At 46.0% G+C, this 27,502-nt stretch overlaps 1 protein-coding gene across 5 annotated transcripts in view; it reads right to left on the bottom strand.

Moving 5' to 3' along the window:
* trpm4a (transient receptor potential cation channel, subfamily M, member 4a) overlaps positions 1-27,502 on the bottom strand; it is a 72,791-nt gene that overhangs the window by 30,684 nt on the left and 14,605 nt on the right. For 4 of the 5 annotated variants that reach the window (XR_006769387.1, XM_045716112.1, XM_014192262.2 and 1 more), the window contains exons 2-8: positions 23,420-23,481; positions 23,062-23,239; positions 17,487-17,667; positions 14,485-14,654; positions 13,663-13,840; positions 1,278-1,342; positions 819-1,058 (exon numbers count right to left, since the gene is read on the bottom strand). Coding sequence is in view for 4 of the 5 variants with exons in the window: in XM_014192262.2 (XP_014047737.2) it covers positions 819-1,058; positions 1,278-1,342; positions 13,663-13,840; positions 14,485-14,654; positions 17,487-17,667; positions 23,062-23,239; positions 23,420-23,481 (1,074 nt within the window). In the remaining variant the exon portion in view is untranslated. The remainder of the gene's footprint in view (positions 1-818; positions 1,059-1,277; positions 1,343-13,662; positions 13,841-14,484; positions 14,655-17,486; positions 17,668-23,061; positions 23,240-23,419; positions 23,482-27,502) is intronic. The other variant, XM_045716113.1, reaches the window with a different exon arrangement.

Here is a 27,502-nt window from a genome sequence, read left to right as displayed (position 1 = left end):
AGGGTAAAGAAGAAAGAAAAGGAGTAAGGTTATGTGCTCACTTACATAAACTTGCTTTCTCTCTCACACACGTTGCAGTACTTCCGTCCCTCTCCTTATCCAAACCAGGCTAGAACCATGGACCCTCTGAACTCATCACCAACTGCTACCCAAGAAGCATCGTTACCTATCGCTCCACAAAAGTCAACGGAAACAACTACTTCTATGTCTCAGAGCGGGTGATATCACCAATTGAACGCTACTAGCGCATCGCTAACTAGCTGGCCATTTCACATCGACCAGACACACACACAAACACTTGTATACACACCCATCCACACACCAGCAAGCTCTCACAGTCGCACTGCAGAATTAAACGTTTATCCAAGTGTTTTTGACACCCTGGTTTGCTCCTACAATGGTATCATTCCATTTCTCCAGAAGTCAAATTTCTAAGTTAATGGTTAAGTTTAGACACTCATTCCGAATAGTTATGGTAAGGGTTAAGGTTTGGGATTGGGTTAAAACAGAAACAGTGCCTACCACTGGGATCAAACACACAATTATTTCCATTTGTATCCCAGGATTATACACATCTGCTATCCCTGGCCACAATGCCCTAAAAAAAACTCAAGACTACTTGATGGTAATAGTGCTCACTGTTGCCCCTACTGGCCGGTTTTGAAGGCATTTCCTGACGTCCTCAGTGCAAAGATATACCTCCAATTTCGAAGTCAATCTTGAAGGATCTCCCTGACACACACACACACCTCCCCACACACACACACACACACACACCCGTCCACACACACATCCCAGCCCACCCCGCCCCCACTCACCCTGTCCACCAGCTTCTCCAGGTCTGCCTCGACAGTGAAGTGCCTCCGGACCCTCTCACGGGCCCTGTCACGCAGCTCCGCACTGGGGCTCTTGCTCCCCTCACCCTCTGGCGGGGGAGAGGGGGGGCTCATGGGTATGGCTGACAGTGCATCCAGCAGCTCACAGATAAGGTCCGCCGCTGGACCAGAACCATTCAACACCAGCCAGGGAGTAGCCTTCTCCAGAGAGAGATCCACCCTCTGAGGGAGAGAGGGAGGATGGGCGAAAAGCAGAAAAGAGAGTGAGAGAAAGTGAAAGAAGGAGAGATAGAGGGAAAGGGAAATTCAAAAGGGAAGGAGAGAGAGAAAGAGGGGATAACGGGAATGTTCTGGTCATGCACAGTAATGTACTATAGGCCTAGTGATGTCATGAAAAGTAAAGTAAGCCATAGTGATGATAGTGATGTTGCCATAGCTTACCTCCAGCATGGCAGCGTCCCCTGAGATGAGCATACACAATACAGGGACATCTATACTGCCACTACCTGGAAAACAACAGGTACAGGGAAGGGGTGTAGGACAAATGGGAGAAGTCCATAAAATCAAGTTTTTAGTCATGAGTCATTGATCAGATGTCATAGTCAATGTCCATCAATGTTTCATGATTTACTACTTATAAGAATATTTATAAGAATATGTATTTCCACAAGCATAATGGAAGACTGCGAATGTATCAAATTATTGTCACGTTTTTTGTAATGAGTCATTCAGTAAGGTTACATACACACAATAATAGGATTATTGTGAATAGTCAGATTAATAATAGTTTGAGTTGACATTTACATTCCTTGCAAGAAGAACGATTTCCCTTATAATCCTGTTTACACGGACACATCTGAAATCAGGCTACCTGACGAGACTTTGTTCTACCACAGCAACAACCATGTTATTTTTGTGAAGCATATTTGATTCTGAGTTCGGACATATGAAGTTTGAATGTAAAAACTATTTCTAAGATGCATACTTTAAATATTTCCGAACTCCCTTCACTCTCGCAAAATAATTCAATTTGAGCTGCTCGTGCTAGCACGTGCACATTTCAAATATATCGCTATAACTCTGAGTGAGGCGTTTCCATACCCCCAATAATTCTAAAGATTGCTCGGAGAACCAGACGTATCGGTTTATGCTTACTTTGATTATGACCGTACGCCGAATAAGATAAGCAGAGTAAGGAGTTTACAGGACTAATGCCATACTGGGCCTAATGCCATAATCAGTTTAATATCTAATTATTAGTGTGCATGTAAACGTGATCAGATTGTGAATGTCATTGATCTCATTGTGAATGTCCATCATATTAATGTCAATGTGTGAATATTTCCTGATTTACTAGTCATATAAGAATATTTTGTATTTTATTTAACTAGGCAAGTCAGTTTAAGAACAAATTCTTATTTACAATGACGGCCTACCCCGGCCAAACCCAGAGTTATTTCCTTACAAAAAAATAAAAACACAATTGAACACTTCACGATAAGTCATCCTTTGGATGAATTGTTATACATTAATTGTTATACATTAATGTTAGTCTTTCTTACTGAAATATATACATAACCCACCAAATATTAGCGATACAAAAAAATTACACACGCGTCACTGAATTGCATTCATCTAGTCGTATTTACCAAACGCTAGCAAAGCAGGGCTGGCGTTATGGGCGGGCCTCCTTGCCCATCAAAATAAAATATTAAAATATTGATAGTTGAAGGTGCCGTGCCTAGTTGATAATCACATTGGTAATTGCTTCGAAACTGAACCTAAACTATACCGAAACTAATTTCACACTTTTAACAACAGATTATATAAATGTAAAGCATGATGGAGAGAATGGGTGAGTTGCTGCCTGCCATAAGATGAGGGACAGTGTATGACAGACCAATCAACCTGCACATGTCCTCTACTGTATGCTTATTGCTTTTGTTCAATGTATGGTAATTTTGACCCTTGGTTATTGTTGTTACTGTTGTCCCGTTGACAACATTGATTCTTATTATTTTCATATTGTAAATATCCAAAGTAAGCTTTGGCAATATGTACATTGTTACGTCATGCCAATAAAGCAAATTGAATTGAATTCAATTGAATTGAGTTGATGAGCGAGGGGAAGCGAAATACGCATTATTATGTAGGGTAGGGCCATTCTATTGTATTGATTTATTCTATTATAATCTCAAAATTATATGTAGCCTAACCTCTACAAATCCACCGAATCCAAACAGTTTTATATTCTACTCTGGCCTACTTGGAGTACACTGTGAGAACGTGCATAATGTACAATGGTAAGAAGACCAAGATGAATGGATGCACATGCTGCGTTAGCGTTGCTACAAAATCTGAATGAAAATGACTCAGATGGTGGGGAAGAAATTCATCACGATGACATCTCTGATGATTATTCTTCTGATTCTGAGCCTCAGCTTGAACCTACAGCTCCCGAGGGCTAATCGCAAAAATTACAGAATGGTGCACACTGAGCAGGTGCTTGCACCACCACCAAATGAAAGGGAAACACTGTTTAGATAGAACAAGCTGGTGACAATGCTACAGACCGATTATCAGCACAAAATGTCATCAGTGAGAGAGCAGGCCCAACATCTCAAGTAAAAAACGAAATCAGCAACGCAATCACCAGCTTTCGTTGTTTATGTGACATGGGCTTGGTCCAACTGATAATTGATTATTTTTGACTGCTGTCATATTGACATGTATATTCATTATAATGCCATTATTGCTTGTGTGCTGATTTTCCCTATTTATCAAGCATACTTGGCATATCTCATTTACATAAGTATTCACTCCCCTGAGTCAATACTTTGTAGAAGCACCTTACAGCTGTGAGTAGCGATTACAGCTGTGATTCATTCTGGGTAAGTCTCTAAGAGCTTTCCACACCAGGATGGTGCAACATTTGTCCATTATTCTTTTCAAAGTTCTTCAAGCTCTGTCAAATTGGTTGTTGATCATTGCTAGATAACCATTTTCAGGTAGATTTAAGTCAAAACTGTAACTCGGCCCCTCAGGAACATTCACTGTCTTCTTGGTAAGCCTTGTCCTTGTGTTTTAGGTTATTGTCCTGCTGAAAGGTGAATTCATCTCCAAGTGTCTGGTAGAAAGCCGACTGAGCCAGGTTTTCCCCTAGGATTTTGCCTGTAATTACTGTATTTCATAAATGTTTTTATCCTGAAAAACTCCCCAGTCCTTAATGATTACAAGAATACCCATACCATGATGTAGCCACCACTATGCTTGAACATGATGTGTTGTATTGGATTTGCCCCAAACAGCCACATTTTTTGCATTATTACTTTAGTGCCTTGTTGCAAACAGGATGGGTGTTTTGGAATATTTGTATCTGTTCACTCTGTCAATTAGGTTAGTATTGTGGAGTAACTAGAATGTTGTTGATCTATCCTGTTTTCGCCTATCTGTCACGATTCCTACCGACGGTGGCGCCCCCTCCTGCTCGGGTGGCGCTCGGCGGTCGTCGTCACCGGCCTATTAGCTACCACCGATTCCCTTTTTGTTTTTTTCCCTTTTTTTATGTTTTCTCACCTGCCCTGAGTTAGGTAATTAAGAGGGCTATTTAGTTCAGCTGGCCCGCACCCTATTGTGCGGGATTGTTTTTCTGTATGTCAACTGCGTTTGTTGACTGTGCTTATCCATTGTATTTTTCCCTGTTGTTGGGAGACCTCTTATTTTGTACGGGTGGTTCTTAATTAAAATTACCACACAGTGTTCGCTGCTTCCTGCGCTTCTTTCCGCCACACCACAGACAAGACCTTACAGAATCCCGCACCACCAGAAGGAGCATGGAATCAGCGGGAGCAGCGGGCACTCCACTACCCTCAATGGAGGAACGTGTCCAGCACAATACATCGGTCCTGCATCGCATCGGATCCGCCATGGACCAGATGATGGAGAGGATGGAACGATGGGAGAGGAGTGGTATCCTCTCTCCACCTACACCTCCCCCGATACAACCATCTCCTCCTCCTACGACGTCTGGCTCTGGCGCGCTTCGCCTGGCACTCCCGAGGGAGTACGATGGGACGGCGGCTGGGTGCAAGGGGTTTCTTCTCCAGCTAGAGTTGTACCTGGCCACCGTCAGACCTGCTCCTACAGGAGAGGAGAGCGTAAGTGCCCTCGTTTCCTGCCTGACGGGCCGAGCTCTGGAGTGGGCTAATGCGGTCTGGAACGCTCCAGACTCGGCGAGGGACCACTACCCAGAGTTCACCCGCCGCTTTCGGGCTGTTTTCGACCACCCCCGAGGGTAAAGCGGCGGGTGAACGGCTGTTCCACCTCAGGCAGGAGACGAGGAGCGCTCAAGACTTCGCGCTGGAGTTTAGGACCTTGGCTGCTGGAGCGGGGTGGAATGACAGGGCCCTCATAGACCACTACCGGTGTAGTCTCCGGGCGGACGTCCGCAGGGGAGCTGGCCTGTAGGGACACCAATCTATCCCTGGACGAACTCATTGACATGTCCATACGGTTGGACAATTTGCTGGCTGCCCGCGGGCGTTCGGAGAGGGTCCTGCCCGTTCCACCCCCGTGCACCCCGCCCCTACCCCTATGGAGGTAGGGGGGGCCGTGCCAAGGGGCACCGGAGGAGGTGGCTCCTCCTGCACCAGCTGTGGTCGGAGAGGACACACGGCCGACCGGTGCTGGAGGAGCCAGTCTGGGAGTCGAGAAGGCAGGCAGAACACTTCTCGGTCACCTCAGGTGAGTCAGCACCAGATTCGCCCAGAACCCCCTGTTGGTCATGTGTTTTTGCCTGTTTCATTTTCTAAATTTTTTCCCTCTTCCCAGCATAGGGCGCTAGTCGATTCAGGCGCAGCTGGGAACTTTATGGACCGTGGACTTGCCATTAAGCTGGGCATTCCACGGGTGCCGATAGATTCCCCCTTCCCCGTGCACTCCTTAGATAGCCGACCATTAGGGTCAGGGCTAGTCAGGGAGTCTACGGTGCCGCTGGACATGGTAACGCTGGGGAATCATAGGGAAAGCATTAACTTTTTCCTTATTGATTCACCTGCGTTTCCAGTGGTGCTGGGGGTCCCCTGGCTGGCTGGTCACAATCCCCTCATTTCATGGAAACAGGGGGTTCTCCAGGGGTGGTCGGAGGAGTGTTCAGGGAGATGTCTAGGAGTTTCCATAGGTGCCACGTCGGTGGAGAGTCCAGACCAGGTGTCCACCGTGCGCATTCCCCCTGAATACGCCGATTTGGCGATCGCTTTTTGTAAAAAGAGAGCGACTAAATTACCACCTCATCGACAAGGGGATTGTGCGATAGATCTCCAGGTTAACGCTGCGCTTCCCAGGAGTCACGTGTACCCCTTGTCACAAGAGGAGACGGCGGCTATGGAGACATACGTCACGGAATCCTTGGGACAGGGGTACATTCGGCCCTCCATCTCACCCGCTTCCTCGAGTTTCTTTTTGTGAAGAAAAAGGAGGGAGGTCTGCGTCCATGCATTGATTATAGAGGTCTAAACGCGATCACGGTGGGGTTTAGTTACCCACTACCTCTTATCGCTACGGCGGTGGAATCATTTCATGGAGCACAGTTCTTCACAAAATTGGATCTCAGGAGCGCGTATAACCTGGTGCGTTTCAAGAAGGGAGACGAGTGGAAAACCGCCTTTAGTACCACATCAGGCCATTATGAGTACCTCGTCATGCCGTATGGGTTGAAAAATGCTCCAGCCGTCTTTCAATCCTTTGTTGACGAGATTCTCAGGGACCTGCACGGGCAGGGCGTGATTGTCTATATCGATGACATTCTGATATATTCCGCCACCCGCTCCGCGCATGTGTCCCTGGTGCGCAGGGTGCTTGGTAGACTGCTGGAGCATGACCTATACGTTAAGGCTGAGAAGTGTGAGTTTTTCAAACGAGCCGTCTCCTTTCTGGGTTATCGCATTTCCACCACGGGGTGGTGATGGAGTGTGACCGCGTTAAGGCCGTGCGTAATTGGCCGACTCCAACCACGGTGAAGGAAGTGCAGCGGTTCTTGGGCTTTGCCAACTACTACCGGAGGTTTATCCGGGGTTTGGCCAGGTAGCGGCTCCCATTACCTCACTGCTGAAGGGGGGCCGGCGCGTTTGAGATGGTCGACGGAGGCGGACGGAGCCTTCAAGAAGTTGAAGACCCTGTTCACCGACGCGCCCGTGTTGGCGCACCCGGACCCATCTTTAGCGTTCGTAGTAGAGGTGGACGCATCCGAGGCTGGGGTGGGTGCCGTGCTATCACAGCGCTCGGGTGCGCCACGAAACTCCGCCCCTGCGCTTTCTTCTCAGGGAAGCTCAGTTCGGCGGAGTGTAACTACGATGTGGGGGACAGGGAGTTGCTAGCGGTAGTCAAAGCCTTGAGGGTGTGGCGACACTGGCTTGAGGGGGCTAAGCACCCCTTTCTCATCTGGACCGACCACCGAAACCTGGAGTACATCCGGGCAGCGAGGAGACTGAATCCACGTCAGGCAAGGTGGGCCATGTTCTTCGCCCGGTTTAGGTTTACCATCTCATATAGACCGGGTTCCCTTAATACTAAAGCCGACGCGCTGTCCCGTCTGTATGACACGGATGACCGCCCCATCGATCCAACTCCCATCATTCCAGCGTCTAGGCTGGTGGCACCAGTGGTGTGGGAGGTGGACGCGGACATCGAGCGGGCACTGGTGTTGGATCCTGCGCCTGCGCAGGTGCCCGTGGGGCGCATGTATGTGCCGCTCGATGTTCGCGATCGGTTGATTCGGTGGGCGCACACGCTACCTGCGGCGGGTCATCCTGGTGTAGAGAGGACAGGGCGGAGTCTAAGGGGGAAGTATTGGTGGCCCACCTTGGCTAAGGACGTGAGGTCATATGTCTCTTCCTGTTCGGTCTGTGCCCAGAGTAAGGCTCCTAGGCATTTACCGAGAGGGAAGTTACAGCCCCTCCCCGTTCCGCAACGGCCATGGTCGCACCTGTCTATCGACTTCCTGACAGATCTTCCCCCCTCTCAGGGGAACACTGCGATTCTGGTGGTTGTGGATCGGTTTTCTAAGTCCTGCCGTCTCCTCCCCTTGCCCGGTCTCCCTACGGCCCTGCAGACTGCGGAGGCCCTATTTACCCACGTCTTCCGGCACTACGGGGTGCCGGAGGATATTGTCTCTGATCGGGGTTCCCAGTTCACATCCAGGGTCTGGAAGGCGTTTATGGAGCGGCTGGGGGTCTCGGTCAGTTTAACCTCCGGTTATCACCCCGAGAGCAATGGGCAGGCGGAGAGGGTGAACCAGGAGGTGGGCAGGTTCCTGAGGTCGTATTGCCGGGACCGGCCAGGGGAGTGGGCGAGGTATATTCCTTGGGCAGAGTTAGCCCAGAACTCACTTCGCCACTCCTCTACTAACATGTCACCCTTCCAGTGTGTGCTAGGGTACCAGCCGGTCCTGGCCCCATGGCACCAGAGCCAGACCGAGGCTCCTGCGGTGGAGGACTGGGTTCAGCACTCCAAGGAGACCTGGAAAGCAGTACAGGACTCACTGAAGGAGGCCAGTGCTAGGCAGAAAAGGAGTGCTGACCGCCACCGCAGTGAGGCGCCGGTGTTCGCACCGGGTGACAGGGTCTGGCTCTCGACCCGGAACCTGTCTCTCCGCGTGCCCTGCCGGAAGCTGGGGCCGCAGTGTGTGGGGCCCTTCAAAGTCCTGAGGAGGATAAACGAGGTGTGTTATCGGTTGCAACTCCCTTCCTATTACCGTATTAACCCCTCGTTTCATGTGTCTCTCCTCAGGCCGGTGGTGGCTGGTCCCCTACAAGAAGATGAGGTGCCGGAGGTCCCTCCACCCCCCTGGACATCGGGGGTCCCCGGCGTACAGCGTAAGGGCCATTCTGGACTCGAGACGCCGGGCGGGGGGCCTGCAGTACCTTGTGGACTGGGAGGGGTACGGTCCGGAGGAGAGGTGCTGGGTGCCGGCGGAGGACGTCTTGGACCCATCCATGTTGAAGGAGTTCCACCGCCTCCGTCCGGATCGCCCTGCGCCTCGTCCTCCGGGTCGGCCTCGAGGCCGGTGTCGGCGCGCTGCAGGGGCCGCGCGTCAGGAGGGGGGGTACTGTCACGATTCCTACCGACGGTGGCGCCCCTCCTGCTCGGGTGGCGCTCGGCAGTCGTCGTCACCGGCCTATTAGCTACCACCGATTCCCTTTTTGTTTTTTCCCTTTTTTTATGTTTTCTCACCTGCCCTGAGTTAGGTAATTAAGAGGGCTATTTAGTTCAGCTGGCCCGCACCCTATTGTGCGGGATTGTTTTTCTGTATGTCAACTGCGTTTGTTGACTGTGCTTGTCCATTGTATTTTTCCCTGTTGTTGGGAGACCTCTTATTTTGTACGGGTGGTTCTTAATTAAAATTACCACACAGTGTTCGCTGCTTCCTGCGCTTCTTTCCGCCACACCACAGACAAGACCTTACACTATCACAGTCATTAATACACTCTGTTACTCTTTTAAAGTCACCATTGGCCTCATGGTGAAATCCCTGAGCGGTTCCCTTCCTCTCCAGCAATTTAAGTTAGGAAGGACACCTGTATCTAGTGACTGAATATTTAATGTCTGCTTTTAATTTTTTTCCCATCTACCAATAGGTGCCCTTCTTTGCGAGGCATTCCAAACCTCCCTGGTCTATGTGGTTGAATCTGTGTTTGAAATTCACTGCTCAACAGGGACCTTACAGATAATTCTATGTGTGGGGTACAGAGATGAGGTAGTCATTCAAAAATCATGTTAAACAATATTATTGCACACAGAGTGATTTATTATTGTACACATAGCTATCACATTTGGTTCCTTGGAAGTTGTGGGAACGTATGTTTTTGGTTTCACATTGGTTGTGGGAATGAAGCCATAGGTTTCTGACCGCCAAAACATTTTTTAAACATTCCGAGACCAGAAGTGTCAATTTAGCCTGATCTGGGAACATTTATTTTTAGGTTTTTTATTTTTATTTTACCTTTATTTAACTAGGCAAGTCAGTTAAGAACAAATTCTTATTTTCAATGACGGCCTAGGTTACTAGCCCAACGCTCTAACCACTAGGCTACCCTGCCGCCCCAGGTTGTAGGGAGGTTCTGAGAACATTTTCTTGGGAGGTTTTATTAACACTCTGAGAATGGAAATTCTAGGTTATATGGAGGTTTTTGAACAACTTCCTTAAAATTATGACTGAATGTTTCAATAAGACTGCTAGATTGTTTTGGATGAATTTTTTGAACTCCAAGCACAGATAAGAAACATGGAAATTAATTTCCGTAAGCATTAATCGTGCAAACACATTTTTTTTTATTGTGACAGAGTATCAGTGAAATTCAAACCTATGATATTTTGTTCTCTAGCCATGGAATTAGACCACTGCGGCTCTAGGATGGAGCTAGCATGCTATGTTTTTTTACACATACAAATCTGTTAATTTTAGTCTGTTCAAACAGACCCCATTTCAAAGGAAACAAACACTCATTAAGATCAGGTGTTGCTAATTAGTGGGTGCGGCCAACACACCTGAACACATTTAACAAGATAGAGGATATAGAGTGTATTGTTGACGCTGAGAGAATAGAATGTATATGTTTTTAAATAACATTATTAGAACGTTCTCTGAACGTTGCAAAAGTGTTGTTGTGGTTTTCTGAGAATGGAATTGTCACGCTCGTCGTACGAACTGGAAGCATACTCGGACCAACGTGCAGCGGATCTGGGTTCCACATATTTTATTTAAGTGAAACGCACAAAACAATAAAGAATTAGCGAAACGTGACTAAGTGGTGCACATGCACAAAACACAAAATACAAAATAATATCCCACAAACACAGGTGGGAAAAACAGCTACTTAAATATGATCCCCAATTAGAAGCAACGATTACCAGCTGCCTCTAATTTGGAAGCATACAAATCCCCAACATAGAAATAATAACCTAGAAACACACATAGAAATAATAAACTAGAATACCCCCCAGTCACGCCTTGACCTACTCTACCATAGAAAATAAAAGCTTTCTATGGTCAGGACGTGAAAGTTGGGGTTGACATCCATACAAATATTATACTCTGATTTACCTCAACATATTGTGAAATACACATATAAACATGTAGGCTAATGTAGCTGGGGGGCATCTTTCACCCACGGCTCTTTCCCCACATGTTTCCATGGCAATTCCATTGTTTTGGTCAAGTTCGATTGAACTCTTTTTTTATTTTATAGATTTAGAAACAATGGCTCTCTATGGTCAGGGCGTGACAGTACCCCCACCCCCCACCCCAAAGGTGCGGACTCCGGCCGCAAAACCTGAAACCAAATAGGGAGGGTGGGGGGGGTGATTAGTGTCGGTGGCGGCTCTGGTCCGGGACGAAGTACCCGCTCATCCTGCGGATCCGCCAGCATCGGGGAAGGCTCTGGTGGGGGCCGAAGTACCCACTCAGCTCGCGGATCCCCCAGCATCGGTGGCGGCTCTGGTGAGGGACTGGACACCAGCCCTGGCCTGGACATCGGTGCCGATGAAGGCTCCTGCCATGGAGCGGGACTGGACGCCGTATCTGGACTGAGCACCGGCGCAGAAGAAGACTCCAGCCATGGAGCAGGACTGGACGTCGTGCCTGGACTGGGCATCGGCGCAGGGGAAGACTCCGGCCATGGAGCTGAGTTGGCCGCCATGCCTGGACTGGGCACCGGCGCAGAGGAAGGCTACGGCCATGGAGCTGAGTTGGCCGCCGTGCCAGGACTGGGCACCGGCGCAGAGGAAGGCTCCAGACTAGAACACCCCCCTAGTCACGCTCTGACCTAAACACCATAGAGAACCGAGGGCTCTCTATGGTCAGGGCGTGACAGTACCCCCCCTAAAGGTGCGGACTCCGGCCGCAAACCTGAAACCAAATGGGGAGGGTAGGGGGGTGACTAATGTCGGTGGCGGCTCCAGTGTGGGTCGTAGCCCCCGCCCCCGGATCCAGCCAAGGCGCCGGGCTGAACGCCGTGCCTGGACTGGGTATCGGCGCAAAGGAGGGCTCCAGCCATGGAGCTGGGTTGGACGCCGTGCCTGGACCGGGCACCGGCACAGAGGAAGGCTCCGGCCATGGAGCTGGACTGGACGCCATGCCTGGACTGGGCACCGGCACAGAGGAAGGCTCCCACCATGGCAGCTGGGCTGGATACCGTGCCTGGACTGGGCACCGGCGCAGAGGAAGGCTCCGGCCTTGGAACTGGACTGGACGCCGTGCCTGGACTGGGCACCGGCGCAGAGGAAGGCTCCTGCCATGGAGTGGGACTGGACGCCGTGCCTGGACTGGCCACCGGCGCAGAGGAAGGCTCCGGCCTTGGATCGGGACTGGACACTGTGCCTGGACTCTCTGGACCGTTGACCTTCCCGGGAAGCTCCGGGCTGTTAACCGTCCCTGGAAGCTCCGGTCCGTTGTCCGTCGCAGGAGGTTCCGGACTGTGGACCGTCGCAGGAGGTTCCGGACTGTGGACCGTCGCCGGAAGCTCTGGACTGTGAATGCGCACTGGAGGCCTAGTGCGTGGAGCCGGTACAGGTGGTACCGGACTGGTGAAACGCACTTCAGGGCGAGTGCGGGGAGCAGGCACAGGACGTACCGGACTGGGGAGGCGCACTGGAGGCCTGATGCATGGGGCCGGCACAGGTTGCACCGGACTGGTGACATGCTCTTCAGGGCGAGTACGAGGAGCAGGCACAGGACGTACCGAACTGAGGAGGCGCACTGGTGGCCTGGTGCGTGGAGCCGGCACAGATGGTTCCGGGCTGAGAAGGCGCTCTTCAACGCGCCTGCGCTGCAGCATACTCCTCGCCAAAACCTCTCTCCGGTATCCCTCGTTGAACTCCTCCAGAGTTTGCCATTCGGGCTCTGGCACTCCCCGCTGCTCTGCCGACCGCTCCATGTGCCCCCCCCCCCCAAAAAAATCTTGGGGTTTCAGAACACCATAGAGAACCGAGGGCTCCAAAACACCATAGTCCAAAAGTCCAAAACACCATAGAGAACCGAGGGCTCTCTATGGTCAGAGCATGACAGGAATTTAGAGATTATTGATGTTAATGTGTACATTTACATTTACATTTTAGTCATTTAGCAGACGCTCTTATCCAGAGCGACTTACAGTAGTGAATGCATACATTTCATGCATTTTTTTTTTGTACTCTAATAAAATATATACATTCCCAGAATATTGCCAACATTGCCAAGAACCTTACATTCTCTGAACGTTCTGAAAACATTGTTTCAGTTACACCATTTTTTCAAACGTTCCCAGGATATAGTAAAAATATGACATTAAATCTAACCACATAGGAACTTGTGTGGAATGTTCTGTGGAAGTTCTGCAATTCCCACAGAAAAATGTTTTTCTTAACGTTATCGGAACAATTTGAGAACATGTCTTTAATCCAAACTATGAGAAAACCTGTAGGAAACTTTATGCTGAAGTACTGAAATGTCCACAGAAGAACATTGTTTCTTAACATTCTTTGAAATATTCGAGAACTTTCACAATGTCAAACCAGTTGAAGAACGTTCCTAGAATTGAAATGAAATGTAATCATGTTTGAGCTTCTAGGAAACGTTCTGTTGAAGCAATTAAATACCAAGAAAAAAAAGTTTTTTTGTCAAGTTCCTTAAATGTGTTGAGAATGTTCCAATGCAAAGCAACTATCCTGCACCATTCCCAGAAAGTTGTAGGAAGGTTGAATGCAAAATAACCATAGAACAACTACACGCTCACCAAGCTCTTAGAAACAGATGGTTCTCAGAACGTTATGTGCTAGCTGGGCAGTGTCTCACCCCAGATGCCTGTGCGTTGGTGGGAGATGTAGTCCTCCATCTTGGCCCTGAAGGCCATCTCCCCTCCCCGTCGGCCTACACTCCCATCATCCACCAGCAGGAAGGCCTGGTAGTTATTATCCAGGCAGCACGAGTCACGGGATGTGTTCTGGACATAATACCGTGCTGGAAAACTACCCTGAGGAGGAGAGGCGTAGAGAAAGAGAGATTGTGTGGGGGGGAGGGTTAGAGAATATGTGAGAGAGAGGGGGGTGGGCGAGAGAGATAATGGGTAGAGAATGGGATCAGAGGAGAGAAGGGGTAAAGGAAGAGAGGAGAGAGATCAGGGTAGAGAAAGGAGGGTAGAGAGGGGGAGAGAAACAGAGAGAGAGACGTAGTAAGAGAGAGAGAGAGAAGAAGACATTGTGATTCCCATCCCATGTAATAAAAAGTCCTCGTTGTTATTCATTTGATTTCCTGTGGTTTTGGATTTCTCAACCTAAAAGGACATCTTATTAAAAGAGAGAAAGAAATAGAGTGAAAGAGAGAAGGGATAAAAAGGAGAAGGAAGGGGACAGAAATAAATTAGGAAAGTGAGTGAGAAGCAAAGAGGGGATAGATGAAAGTGAACAAAATTCTATAATTGTATATAGTGCCAGTGTACCTATGTATTGCTGTGTGTGTGTGTGTGTTTCTATGTCTGTGTCACGTGCATGTTTAAAACTGTATACATTGAACATTGTGTGTGTGTGTGTGTGTGTGTGTGTGTGTGTGTGTGTGTGTGTGTGTGTGTGTGTGTGTGTGTGTGTGTGTGTGTGTGTGTGTGTGTGTGTGTAAATGTACCTGTGCGTTGATGAGCTGCTGTCTGTTGTGCACCAACCCCCAGGGGGCCATGCCCACAGCGATGACTTTCTTCTGGGACAGGGAGGAGGCCGCCGCTGCATGATCCCTCACTGCTTCCCCAACACAATGACTCACTCCCTCCCTCAGCCCCCCAGTCACTATCCACGCCCCTGGGAGAGAGGGGGGAGGTAGAGGAGAAGGAAGAGAGGGAGTGAGTGAGAAAAAATAAAAAAGAGGGAGCGAGAGATATGGGGAGAAAGGGGGGAGGGGGAAGTGAGGGCGTGACAAAGAGCATGAGAGAAATGGTTATGACACAATTATAATATGCCACTTAGCAGACGTCATTATTCAAAGCGACTTGTAGTACAGTGATTGCATAAATGTGACCCCTGCAGGAATTGAACCTGCAACTTTGGAATAGCAAACACCATATTCTTACCAACTGAGCAACCAGGATCATATACAATGGACAATAGACAGATAAGGAACATAAGCTTGTTGGTTATGAGTCAAGGGCACTGTGAAAACATGTAACTGGCAGTGAAAGATGACATCAAATAAATGATAATTTTTTTGGAATCAGGCCCGGGAAGGATTTGTTTAAAATACTTAATTTGAATGCTGAACTACATGCACTTATTTACACTTACTCAACGTATATCCTGTTCTACTGGTTGGCCTCTTACCATTGCTGGGTCTGCTAACTTTATGCTCTATGGACAACCTGCTTATTGCCCTGCCTTGATTTAATCAACAACTGCCTGGCCTAGATGGTCATGTGTCCTGTAAACGTTTAACCCATACAGCCAGAGGAGGGGGAAGAGAATGAGAAGGAAGAGGATGAGGAAGAGCAGGAGGGTAAATTACAACAGCAATGCAACTCCAATTGGTAGAACGGACATACTTTTAATTACACCTGATCCGCTCTGTCCCTACAGTACGTTATGAAAGTAAATACCTCATGCATTGATTTCATAGGATCGTATATACATATCTATCAAACAACCACGCTGTTTGTCCTCAGTGGATCTTGGGGCTAGGTACAGTATTTCTGCCAGAAAATCATCAGTTCTGTGGTTCATCTTAATGGGATCACATATATGTATTCAGGATATATTAAACAAATAGATTCAACGGAGTGGGCTTTATTCTCACCTGTGCCCTGTTCCGCCCTGACCAACCTCAAACCCAGGACACCTGGGTGTGTGTGTGTCAAATCAAATCAATCAAAGTTTATTTGTCATGTATACAGATTTGCAGATGTTATCGCAAGTGCAGCGAAATGCTTGTGTTTCAGTGCAGTAATACCTAGCAGTACAAAACAATACACTCATAATCCAAAAGGTAATACAGTATCAAAGCGAGCAATGTCAGAGTCCGGGAATATATATACATATATCAGAGGAGGAAGGGGAGGACCATCCTCCTCAGTTATTTTGTAATTTTTTATATACAGCACCAGTCAAATGTTTGGACACACCTACTCATTCCAGGGTTTTTCTTTATTTTTACTATTATCTACCTTGTAGAATAATAGTGAAGACATCAAAGCTATGAAATAACACATATGGAATCATGCAGTAACTAAAAAAGTGTTAAACAAATCAAAATATATTTTATATTTGAGATTCTTCAAATAGCCACCCTTTGCCTTGATGACAGCTTTGCACACTCTTGGCATTCTCTCAATCAGCTTCATGAGGTAGTCACCTGGAATTTATTTTAATTAACAGGTGTGCCTTGTTAAAAGTTAATTTGTGGAATTTCTTTCCTTCTTAATGCGTTTGAGCCAATCAGTAGGGGTGGTATGTATACAGAAGATAGTCCTATTTGGTAAAAGACAAAGTCCATATTATGGCAAGAACAGCTCAAATAACCAAAGAGAAACTACTGTCCATTATTACTTTAAGACACAAGGTCAGTTAATCCTAAAATGTCAAGAAAGTTTCTTCAAGTGCAGTTGCAAAAACCATCAAGCGCTATGATGAAACTGGCTCTCATGAGGACCGCCACAGGAAATTAAGACCCATAGCTACCTCTGCTGCAGAGGATAAGTGTGCTCTTCACGGATGAACCCCAGGTTCAACTGTACCGGTCAGATGGTGGGCGAGCACTATGCTGATGTCAACGTTGTGAACAGCATGCCCCATGGTGGAGGTGTGGTTATGGTATGGGCAGGCATAAGTTATGGACAACGAATACATTTGCATTTTATCGATGGCAATTTGAATGCACAGAGATACCGTGACGAGATCCCAAGGTCCATTATCGTGCCATTCATCTGCTGCCATCACCTCATGTTTCAGCATGATAATGCACGTGACCATGTCGCAAGAATCTGTACACAATTCCATGGCCTGCAAACTCACCAGACATGTCCCCCATTGAGCATGTTTGGGATGCTCTGGATCGACGTGTGTTCCAGTTCCCACCAATATCTAGCAACTTTGCACATCCATTGAAGAGGAGTGGGACAACATTCCACAGGGCACAATCAATAACAGCCTGATCAACTCTATGCGAAGTAGATGTGTCACACTGTGTGAGGAAAATGGTGGTCACATCAGATACTGACAGTTTTTTTTATCCACGCCCCTACCTTTCTTTTAAGGTATCTGTGACCAACATTTGCATATCTGTATTCCCAGTCATGAGAAATCTGTAGATTAGGGCCTAATTAATTTATTTCAGTTGACTGATTTCCTTATATGAACTGTAACTCAGTAAAATATTTGAAAATGTTGTATGTTGCGATTATATTTTTGTTCAGTGTATATACTGTATATAATGGTGTGTATAGACAGTATGGACAGTATTTCAATATAAAAAGTGTGTATAGCACTGGTTACTGTATATAGGATGAGTAATGACTAGAATACAGTATATACATAGAAAGTGGGTAAAACAATATGTAAACATTAAAGTGACCGGTGTTCAATGACTCTATGTTCACAGGGCTGCGGTCTCTAAGGTGCAGGGTACTGTGTCTATGTGTGTCTCACCTGTGCTCTGTGCTGCCCTGACCAGCCCCTGTCTCAGCACCTCCCTGACCCAGGTCTTGACTTTCTCACACCCCTCACCCCCCACCACAGAAACCACCAGGTTGGGGGAGGGTACCCCCCAGTGGGCTGTCATCAGGGTGTATACAATCTGAGGGGTGGTGTCGCACGACAGGCGCAGGAACTGACCAATAGGAAGAGAGAAGAATGGATGAGGTGGAGGAGGGGACAATGAGTATCGCAATAAAGTGATGATTATCAAGAAGCTGTGGTGAATTGGTGCGGCTACATAAAGTAATTGCTAATTGGTTATTGTGCCTATGGTGTAGTTCATCAGTGGCAAAGAGATATCGGTACAGGTGAGAACATTCCGTCTGACTGATGTGAGGGCTGGCAGCACTGCTAGAACACGGACTCCTCTACCATTGTTCCATAGAATGCCAGACAGACGTTCTGCTGTGAAATGAATAAATATGACAGCCTCATACCTCACCTCTGCTATGTAAAAGCGCTCTCATTGTCTATACGAAAGACACTTCACTAGCAACTGACGGAGCAACAAGGCCCGACGTAAACAAGCAAAAGATTGAAATGAAATACGTTCACATTGTTGTCATTTAGTGTCAATGAATGCTTGAGTGACATATTAGTTTCATAACTTATAGCATTTTATAACATCATGAAATTAGGTAAGTAAGTAAGCCTTGGACATTTATGCTTTGTCTGAGCCAGAATGGCCCATAGGGCAGGAGCCTCCTGTTTCTTTAGCTTGAGGCAGCTTGATGTACAAGTACACACCCTGATGCTAATCTGTCGCAGAGTCTTACCCCCAATCCATCTACTTAATGCTGAGTGCAGAGCAGGGGCATCAGGTCCCATTTATTAGAGTCTTTGGTATGATTTGAAAAGGGATCGAAGCCCCAATCTTCCAATTGTAAGGCGGACATTCTAACCACAATGCCACTAAAATGGTAAATCATGAGATATCCGTAAAATTCAATCACTCAGTAGGGTTATATGGTAACATACACTAATATATACAAAAGTATGTGCCCCCCCCCCTCCAATTAGTGGATTGGGCTCTTTCAGCCACACCCGTTGCTGACAGGTGTACAGTCGTGGCCAAAAGTTTTGAGAATGACACAAAAATGTATTTTCACGAAGTCTGCTGCTTCAGTTTGTATGATGGCAATTTGCATATACTCCAGAATGTTATGAAGAGTGATCAGATTAATTGAAATTAATTGCAAAGTCCCTCTTTGCCATGCAAATTAACTGAATCCCCAAAAAACATTTCCACTGCATTTCAGCCCTGCCACAAAAGGACCAGCTCAAATCATGTCAGTAATTCTCTCGTTAACACAGGTGTGAGTGTTGACGAGGACAAGGCTGGAGATCACTCTGTCATGCTGATTGAGTTCGAATAACAGACTGGAAGCTTCAAAAGGAGGGTGGTGCTTGGAATCTTTGTTCTTCCTCTGTCAATCATGGTTAGCTGCAAGGAAACACGTGCCGTCATCATTGCTTTGCACAAAAAGGGCTTCACAGGCAAGGATATTGCTGCCAGTAAGATTGCACCTAAATCAACCATTTATCGGATCATCAAGAACTTCAAGGAGAGCGGTTCAATTGTTGTGAAGAAGGCTTCAGGGCTCCCAAGAAAGTCCAGCAAGCGCCAGGGCCGTCTCCTAAAGTTGATTCAGCTACGGGATCGGGGCACCACCAGTACAGAGCTTGCTCAGGAATGGCAGCAGGGAGGTGTGAGTGCATCTGCACGCACAGTGAGGCGAAGACCTTTGGAGTATGGCCTGGTGTCAAGAAGGGCAGCAAAGAAACCACTTCTCTCCAGGAAAAACATCAGGGACAGACTGATATTCTGCAAAAGGTACAGGGATTGGACTGCTGAGGACTGGGATAAAGTCATTTTCTCTGATGAATCCCCTTTCCGATTGTTTGGGGCATCCGGAAAAAAGCTTGTCCGGAGAAGACAAGGTGAGCGCTACCATCAGTCCTGTGTTATGCCAACAGTAAAGCATCCTGAGACCATTCATGTGTGGGGTTGCTTCTCAGTCAAGGGAGTGAGCTCACTCACAATTTTGCCTAAGAACACAGCCATGAATAAAGAATGGTACCAACACATCCTCCGAGAGCAACTTCTCCCAACCATCCAGGAACAGTTTGGTGACGAACAATGCCTTTTCCAGCATGATGGAGCAACTTGCCATAAGGCAAAAGTAATAACTAAGTGGCTTGGGGAACAAAACATTGATCATTTGGGTCCATGGCCAGGAAACTCCCCAGACCTTAATCCCATTGAGAACTTGTGGTCAATCCTCAAGAGGTGGGTGGACATTAAAAAAACACAAATTCTGACAAACTCCAAGCATTGATTATGCAAGAATGGGCTGCCATCAGTCAGGATGTGGCCCAGAGGTTAATTTATGCCAGGGTGGATTGCAGAGGTCTTGAAAAAGAAGGGTCAACACTGCAAATATTGACTCTTTGCATCAACTTCATGTAATTGTCAATAAAAGCATTTGACATGTATGAAATGCTTGTAATTATGCTTCAGTATTCCATAGTAACATCTAACAAAAATATCTAAAGATACTGAAGCAGCAAACTTTGTGGAAATTAATATTTGTGTCATTCTCAAAACGTTTGGCCATGACTGTATAATATCGAGCACACAGCAATGCAATCTCCAAAAATTGCCAATAGAATGGCCTTACTGAAGAGCTCAGTTAATTTCAACGAGGGACCGTCATAGGATGCCACCTTTCCAACAAGTCAGTTCATCAAATTTCTGCACTGCTGGAGCTGCCCTAGTCAACTGTAAGTGCTGATATTGGGAGGTGGAAACGTCTAGAAGGAGCAACAACGGCTCAGCCATGAAGTGGTAGGTCACACAAGCTCACAGAACGGGACCACCGAGTGCTGAAGCACATAAAAATAGTCTGTCCTCGGTTGCAACACTCACTACCGAGTTCCAAATTGCCTCTGGGAGCAACGTCAGCACAAGAACTGTTCGTTGGGAGCTTAATGAAATGGGTTTCCATGGCCGAGCAGCCGCACACAAGCCTATGATCTCCATGCACAATGCCAAGCGTTGGCTGGAGTGGTGTAAAGCTCGCCGCCATTGAACTCTGGAGCCATGGAAACGCATTCTCTGGAGTGATGAATCACGCTTCACCATCTGGAAGTCCGACGGACGAATCTGGTTTTGTCGGATGCCAGGAGAACGCTACCTGCCCCAATGCATTGTGCCAACTGTAAAGTTTGGGGGAGGAGGAATAATGGTCCGGGGCTTTTTCATGGTTCGGGCTAGGCCCCTTAGTTCCAGTGAAGGGAAATTTTAACGCAACATCATACAATGACATTCTAGACGATTCTGTGCTTCCAACTTTGTGGCAACAGTTTGGGGAAGGCCCTTTCCTGTTTCAGCATGACAATGCACCCATGCACAAAGCGGGGTCCATATAGAAATGGTTTGTCGAGATCGGTGTGGAAGAACTTGACTGGCCTTCACGGAGCTCTGACCTCAACCCCATCGAAGACCTTTTGGATGAATTGGAACGCCGACTGAGAGCCTGGCCTAATCGCCCAACATCAGTGCCCGACGTCACTAGTGCTCTTGCGGCTGAATAGAAGCAAGTCCCCGCAGCAATGTTCCAACATCTAGTGGAAAGCCTTCCCAGAAGAGTGGAGGCTGTTATAGCAACAAACAGGGGACCAACTCCATGATTTTGGAATTAGATGTTTGACGAGAATATGTTCACATAATTTGGTCATATAGTATAGCTAAGTCACTTAATGGTTATGAGATGACGGGCAGTAAGCCAGCAATCTAATTCATTAATCACCCACCCTCCCGCCACTGACAGAGCAGTGTGTGTCCTAGTGTTATTTATACTTTAGTAATACCCTGGGCTGATTGATTGAGCGCTGGACAAACTGAGCAAACATACACTGTCCTCTATCAGGTCATCAACCTGGGACAGAGACCAATCCCATGTACAGTACCAGTCAAAAGTTTGGACACACCTACTCATTCAAGTGTTTTCTTTATTTTGACTATTTTCTACCTTGTAGAATAAAAGTGAAGAAATCAAAACTATGAAATAACACATATGGAATCATGTAGTAACCAAAAAAGTGTCTAACAAATCTAAATATATTTTAGATTTTAGATTCTTCAAAATAGCCACCCTTTGCCTTTATGACAGCTTGCACACTCTTGGCATTCTCTCAACCAGCTTCATGAGGAATGCTTTTCTAACAGTCTTGAAGGAGGTCCCACATATGCTGAGCACTTGTTGGCTGCTTTTCCTTCACTCTGCAGTCTGACTCATCCCAATCCATCTCAATTGGGTTGAGAACGGGTGATTATGGAGGCCAGGTCATCTGATGCAGCACTTCATCACTCTCCTTCTTGGACTGGAGGTGTGTTTTGGGTCATGGTTCTGTTAAAAAACAAATGATAGTCCCACTAAGTGCAAACCAGATAGGATGGCATATCGCTGCAGAATGCTGTGGTAGCTATGCTGGTTAAGTGTGCCTTTAATTCGAAATAAATCATTGACAGTGTCAGCAGCAAAGCACCCCCAGACCATCACACATCCTCCTCTATGCTTCACTGTGGGAACCACACATGCAGAGATCATCCGTTCACCTACTCTGCGTCTCACAGAGACATGGCAGTTGGAACCAAAAAATCTTAAATTAGGACTCATCAGACCAAAGGAAAGATTTCCACCGGTCTAATGTCCATTGCTCTTGTTTCTTGGCCCAAGCAAATCTCTTCTTCTTATTGGTGTCCTTTAGTAGCGGTTTCTTTGCAGCAATTTGACCATGAAGGCCTGATTCATGCAGTCTCCTCTGAGCAGTTCCTGTTGAGATGTGTCTGTTACTTAAACTCTGTGAGGTACAATCTGAGGTGCAGTTAATTGCCGATTTCTGAGGCTGGTAACTCTAATGAACTTATCCTCTGCAGCAGAGGTAACTCTGGGTCTTCCTTTCCTGTAGCGGTCCTCATGAGAGTCGGTTTCATCATAGCGCTTGATGGGTTTTATTTGAGCTGTTCTTGCCATAATATGTACTTGGTCTTTTACCAAATAGGGCTATCTTCTGTATACCACCCCTACCTTGTCACAACACAATTGATTGGCTCAAACACAATAAGAAGGAAAGAAATTTCACAAATTAACTTTTAACAAGGCACACCTGTTAATTGAAATGCATTCCAGGTGACTACATCATGAACCTGGTTGAGAGAATGCCAAGAGTGTGCAAAGATGTCATCAAGGCAAAGGGTGGCTAATTTGAAGAATCTCAAATATAAAATACATTTTGATTTGTTTAACACTTTTTTGGTTACTGCATGATTCCATATGTGTTATTTCATAGTTTTGATGTCTTCTCTATTATTTTACAATGTAGAAAATAGTAAAAATAAAGAAAAACTCTGGAATGAGTAGGTGTGTCTAAACTTTTGACTGGTACAGTATGTCTTAGCATGTGTATTTCTTAGCAGGCACGTGCATGAGTGTATGCACACAGGTGAGTGTGTGTTACCCACATGGCTGTGTCTCCTGCCAGCCTCTGCGAACTCCAACTCTCCGAAGGCGTCGGTGGAGTACTCTGAGGAGTGCTGAGAGCTGTCCCACTGGCTGACGATGGCTGCCCCGAAATAGTCTCCCGTAGCGATGGAGCCGTGCGTTTCACGCACACCCCCGCACTGGCACAGCGCCCCATTACTGACAGGGGCAGAGTGAGACAAAGACACACACATGAATACGTACACATACACACACACACACACACACACACACACACACACACACACACACACACACACACACACACACACACACACACACACACACACACACACACACACACACACACACACACAGCGACCCAGAGAGAGGCTGTACCTAAAGCAGTCCTCTATGAATGTGGTGCACACTCTCTTCTTGATGATCTTGGGGATCCAACTCTGTGAGGGAAAGACATTGGGTAACTGTTAGTCGCTGTTACCTAACAAGCTACAGATGTTGAATTTTATGCTAAACTGGATGTACACTGTGTACATGAGCTGGGTAGCCATTTGATTAGCTGTTCAGGAGTCTTATGGCTTGGTTGTAGAAGCTGTTTAGGAGCCTCTTGGACCTAAACTTGGCACTGATGTGAGCCATGACCAGCCTTTCAAAGCATTTCATGGCTACAGACGTGAGTGCTACAGGTCGGTAGTCATTTAGGCATATTACCTTAGTGTTCTTGGGCACAGGGACTATGGTGGTCTGCTTGAAACATGTTGGTATTACAGACACAGACAGGGAGAGGTTGAAAATGTCAGTGAAGACACTTGCCAGTTGGTCAGTGCATGCTCGGAGTACACGTCCTGGTAATCCGTCTGGCCCTGCGGCCTTTTGAATGTTGACCTGTTTAAAGGTCTTACTCACATTGGCTGCGGAGAGCGTGATCACACAGTCATCCGAAACAACTGATGCTCTCATGCATGTTTCAGTGTTACTTGCCTCGAAGCGAGCATAGAAGTTATTTAGCTCGTCTGGTAGGCTCGTGTCACTGGGCAGCTCTCGGCTCTGCTTCGCTTTGTTAATTTTTTTTATCGCTTTCGTGCAATTTACATACGTAACATACGGGTACATTTTCACAACTCTTAGAACAAAACTCAAAACAGATCATCAGAAATCTGTTTAAAATCTCAAAGCACATTAACACACAAATTCATACAGTCACTTTTTCACCAAATTTAATCAGTTTCACCTAGAAATACATGTTTCACATTTCAATAAATGTTCATATAAAATAATGTCCTTTCACAATGCAATGCTCACATTACTTTTGATAAGAGTCTTTTCTCTGTTGTGAAAATAAGTTTTACTCTTACTTAATCCGACTGCTTTTAATTGATTATCACCTAAACCTTTGGTAAACCTATTGATTTTACATGTAAACTGGTTTGCCTAATATTGATTTTGAGAACTTCATAATTAAAATCTATGTCGGTAAAAAAAAAATCATATACACTATATATACACTCAAATGTACTACTATGATGATTTTGTCCCCCAGGTGCATAAACAGTTATATTTACTGCGATTTCAATGAGAACCTATGGCCAAATGCTTAGGACAGGCTTGATGCAAACTGCTAAACATTATGTTTCTTACATTTCTTTCATTTGATTACATTGTGAAAGATGTCTTCAATGGTCACACCTTTAATCACACATGGGAAAGAAATTATGGACATTTGATGTTTAGTAAATGTTAATGGTTGGTGCAAGTGTATTGGCTAATGTGAAAACAGTGTAAGGTACTGTAATTTACAATGCTGTAGATTACATTAAAAGGGCAATTTTTAAACATGTATTTTATATTTTTTGCTATTGGATTAACTGGTTGTTAAAATAACTGAATTGCGAAGATATCATCATTGTAATGTTTTGGTGATTAAACCAATGTAGTCATTATATTTCACAGTAAACATACAGTTGAAGTCAGAAGTTTACATACACTTAGGTTGGAGTCATTAAAACTAGTTTTTCAACCACTCCACAAATTTCTTGTTAACAAGCTATAGTTTTGGCAAGTCGGTTAGGACATCTACTTTGTGCATGACACAAGTCATTTTTCCAACACAGACAGATTATTTAACTTAGAATTTACTGTATCACAATTCCAGTGGGTCAGAAGTTTACATACACTAAGTTGACTGCGCCTTCAAACAGCTTGGAAAATTCCAGAAAATGATGTCATGGCTTTAGAAGCTTCTGATAGGCTAATTGACATCCTTTGAGTCAATTACAGGTGTACCTGTGGATGTATTTCAAGGCCTACCTTCAAACTCAGTGCCTCTGCTTGACGTCATGGGAAAATCAAAGGAAATCAGCCAAGACCTCAGAGAAATAATTGTAGACCTCCACAAGTCTGGTTCATTCTTGGGAGCAATTTCCAACCGCCTGAAGGTACCACGTTCATCTGTACAAACAATAGTACGCAAGTATAAACACCATGGGACCACACAGCCGTCATACCGCTCAGGAAGGAGATGCGTTCTGTCTCCTAGAGATGAATGTACTTTGGTGCGAAAAGTGCAAATCAATCCCAGAACAACAGCAAAGGACCTTGTGAAGATGCTGGAGGAAACGGGTACAAAAGTATCTATATCCACAGTAAAACGAGTCCTGTATCGACATAACCTGAAAGGACGCTCCCAACCGTGAAGCACGGGGGTGGCAGCATCATGTTGTGGGGGTGCTTTTCTGCAGGAGGGACTGGTGCACTTCACAAAATAGATGGCATCATGAGGTAGGAAAATTATGTGGATATATTGAAGCAACATCTCAAGACATCAGTCAGGAAGTTAAATCTTGGTCACAAATGGGTCTTCCAAATGGACAATGACCCCAAGCATACTTCCAAAGTTGTGGCAAAATGGCTTAAGGACAACAAAGTCAAGGTATTGGAGTGGCCATCACAAAGCCCTGACCTCAATCATAGAACATTTGTGGGCAGACCTGAAAAAGTGTGTGCCAGCAAGGAGGCCTACAAACCTGACTCAGTTACACCAGCTCTGTCAGGAGGAATGGGCCAAAATTCACCCAACTTATTGTGGGAAGCTTGTGGAAGGCTACCCAAAACATTTGACCCAAGTTAAACAATTCAAAGGCAATGCTACCAAATACTAATTGAGTGTACGTAAACTTCTGACCCACTGGGAATGTGATGAAAGAAATACAAGCTGAAATAAATAATTCTCTCTACTATTATTCTGACATTTCACATTCTTAAAATAAAGTGGTGATCCTAACTGACTTAAGACAGGGAATTCTTACTAGGATTAAATGTCAGGAATTGTGAAAATCCTTGTTTAAATTTATTTGGCTAAGGTGTATGTAAACTTCTGACTTCAATTGTATATGTTGGATCAATGGTTGTGTGGTGAAAGATGTCGACAAACAAAATGAATGCACAATGAAAGGTTTGTAATGCAAGACTGGATGCATTACCAGTTTAGAGTTTTGTTTAGAAAATTCCCCACATACTTGTGAAAATAGCACCAACGTGATTAAAAAAACTGCAGTAAATTTGGGGAATACCTTAAGTCAACATACACATTGTATGAAAGTGTGTGTGTGTGGACTGAACACACATTATTGTGTGAGGGCTGCTAGGGATTTAGGGGTCATCTGAGAATTTTAACTGAGTGCACAAAACATTAGGAACATTTTCCTAATATTGAGTTGCACCCCCTTTTGCCCTTAATTTGTCGAGGCATGGACTCTGGAAGGTGTTGAAAGCATTCCACAAGGATGCTGGCCCATGTTGACTCCAATGTTTCCCACAGTTGTGTCAATTTGGCTGGATGTCCTTTGGGTGGTGGACCATTCTTGATACACACGGGAACTGTTGAGCGTGAAAAAACCCTGCAGTTCTTGACACAATCAAGCCGGTGTGCCTAGCACCTACTACCATACCCCGTTCAAAGGTGCTTAAATCTTCTGTCTTGCCCACTCACCTTCTGAATGGCACACATACACAATAAATGTCTCAATTGTCTCAATATTTAAGAATCCTTCTTTAACCTGTCTCCTCCCCTTCATCTACACTGACTGAAGTGGATTTAACAAGTGACATCAATAAGAGATCATAGCTTTCACCTGGATTCACCTGGTCAGTCTTTCATGGAAAAAGCAGGTGTTCCAAATGTTTTGTACACTCAGTAACAGAGCACTGATGTCAGAGATCATAAGATACAGAGGTAGAAAGAGGAAGAAAGTGGGGAGAGATTTTAAAATATAAATTTTGGTCGAGTTGCGTTGTTTCCCCCATACAACATCTAAAGACCTACATCACTATACTGAGACCATGTCTGTTTCTAGAAGGACGTATTTGGGTGTTTTTGGAGCATGTCTTTAGCGTGCCCTGATACTGCACAACGAGCAATGAGGAAGTAAATTGCGGCTGCGGTAAGTTTCTCAAAAGTAAGTG

Source organism: Salmo salar, chromosome ssa03 (assembly GCF_905237065.1).
Source record: "Salmo salar chromosome ssa03, Ssal_v3.1, whole genome shotgun sequence".
NCBI classification, from domain to species: Eukaryota; Metazoa; Chordata; class Actinopteri; order Salmoniformes; family Salmonidae; genus Salmo; species Salmo salar.
The sequence above is the reverse complement of the archived record's forward strand: the minus strand, read 5'-3'. Positions and strand labels throughout refer to the sequence as shown.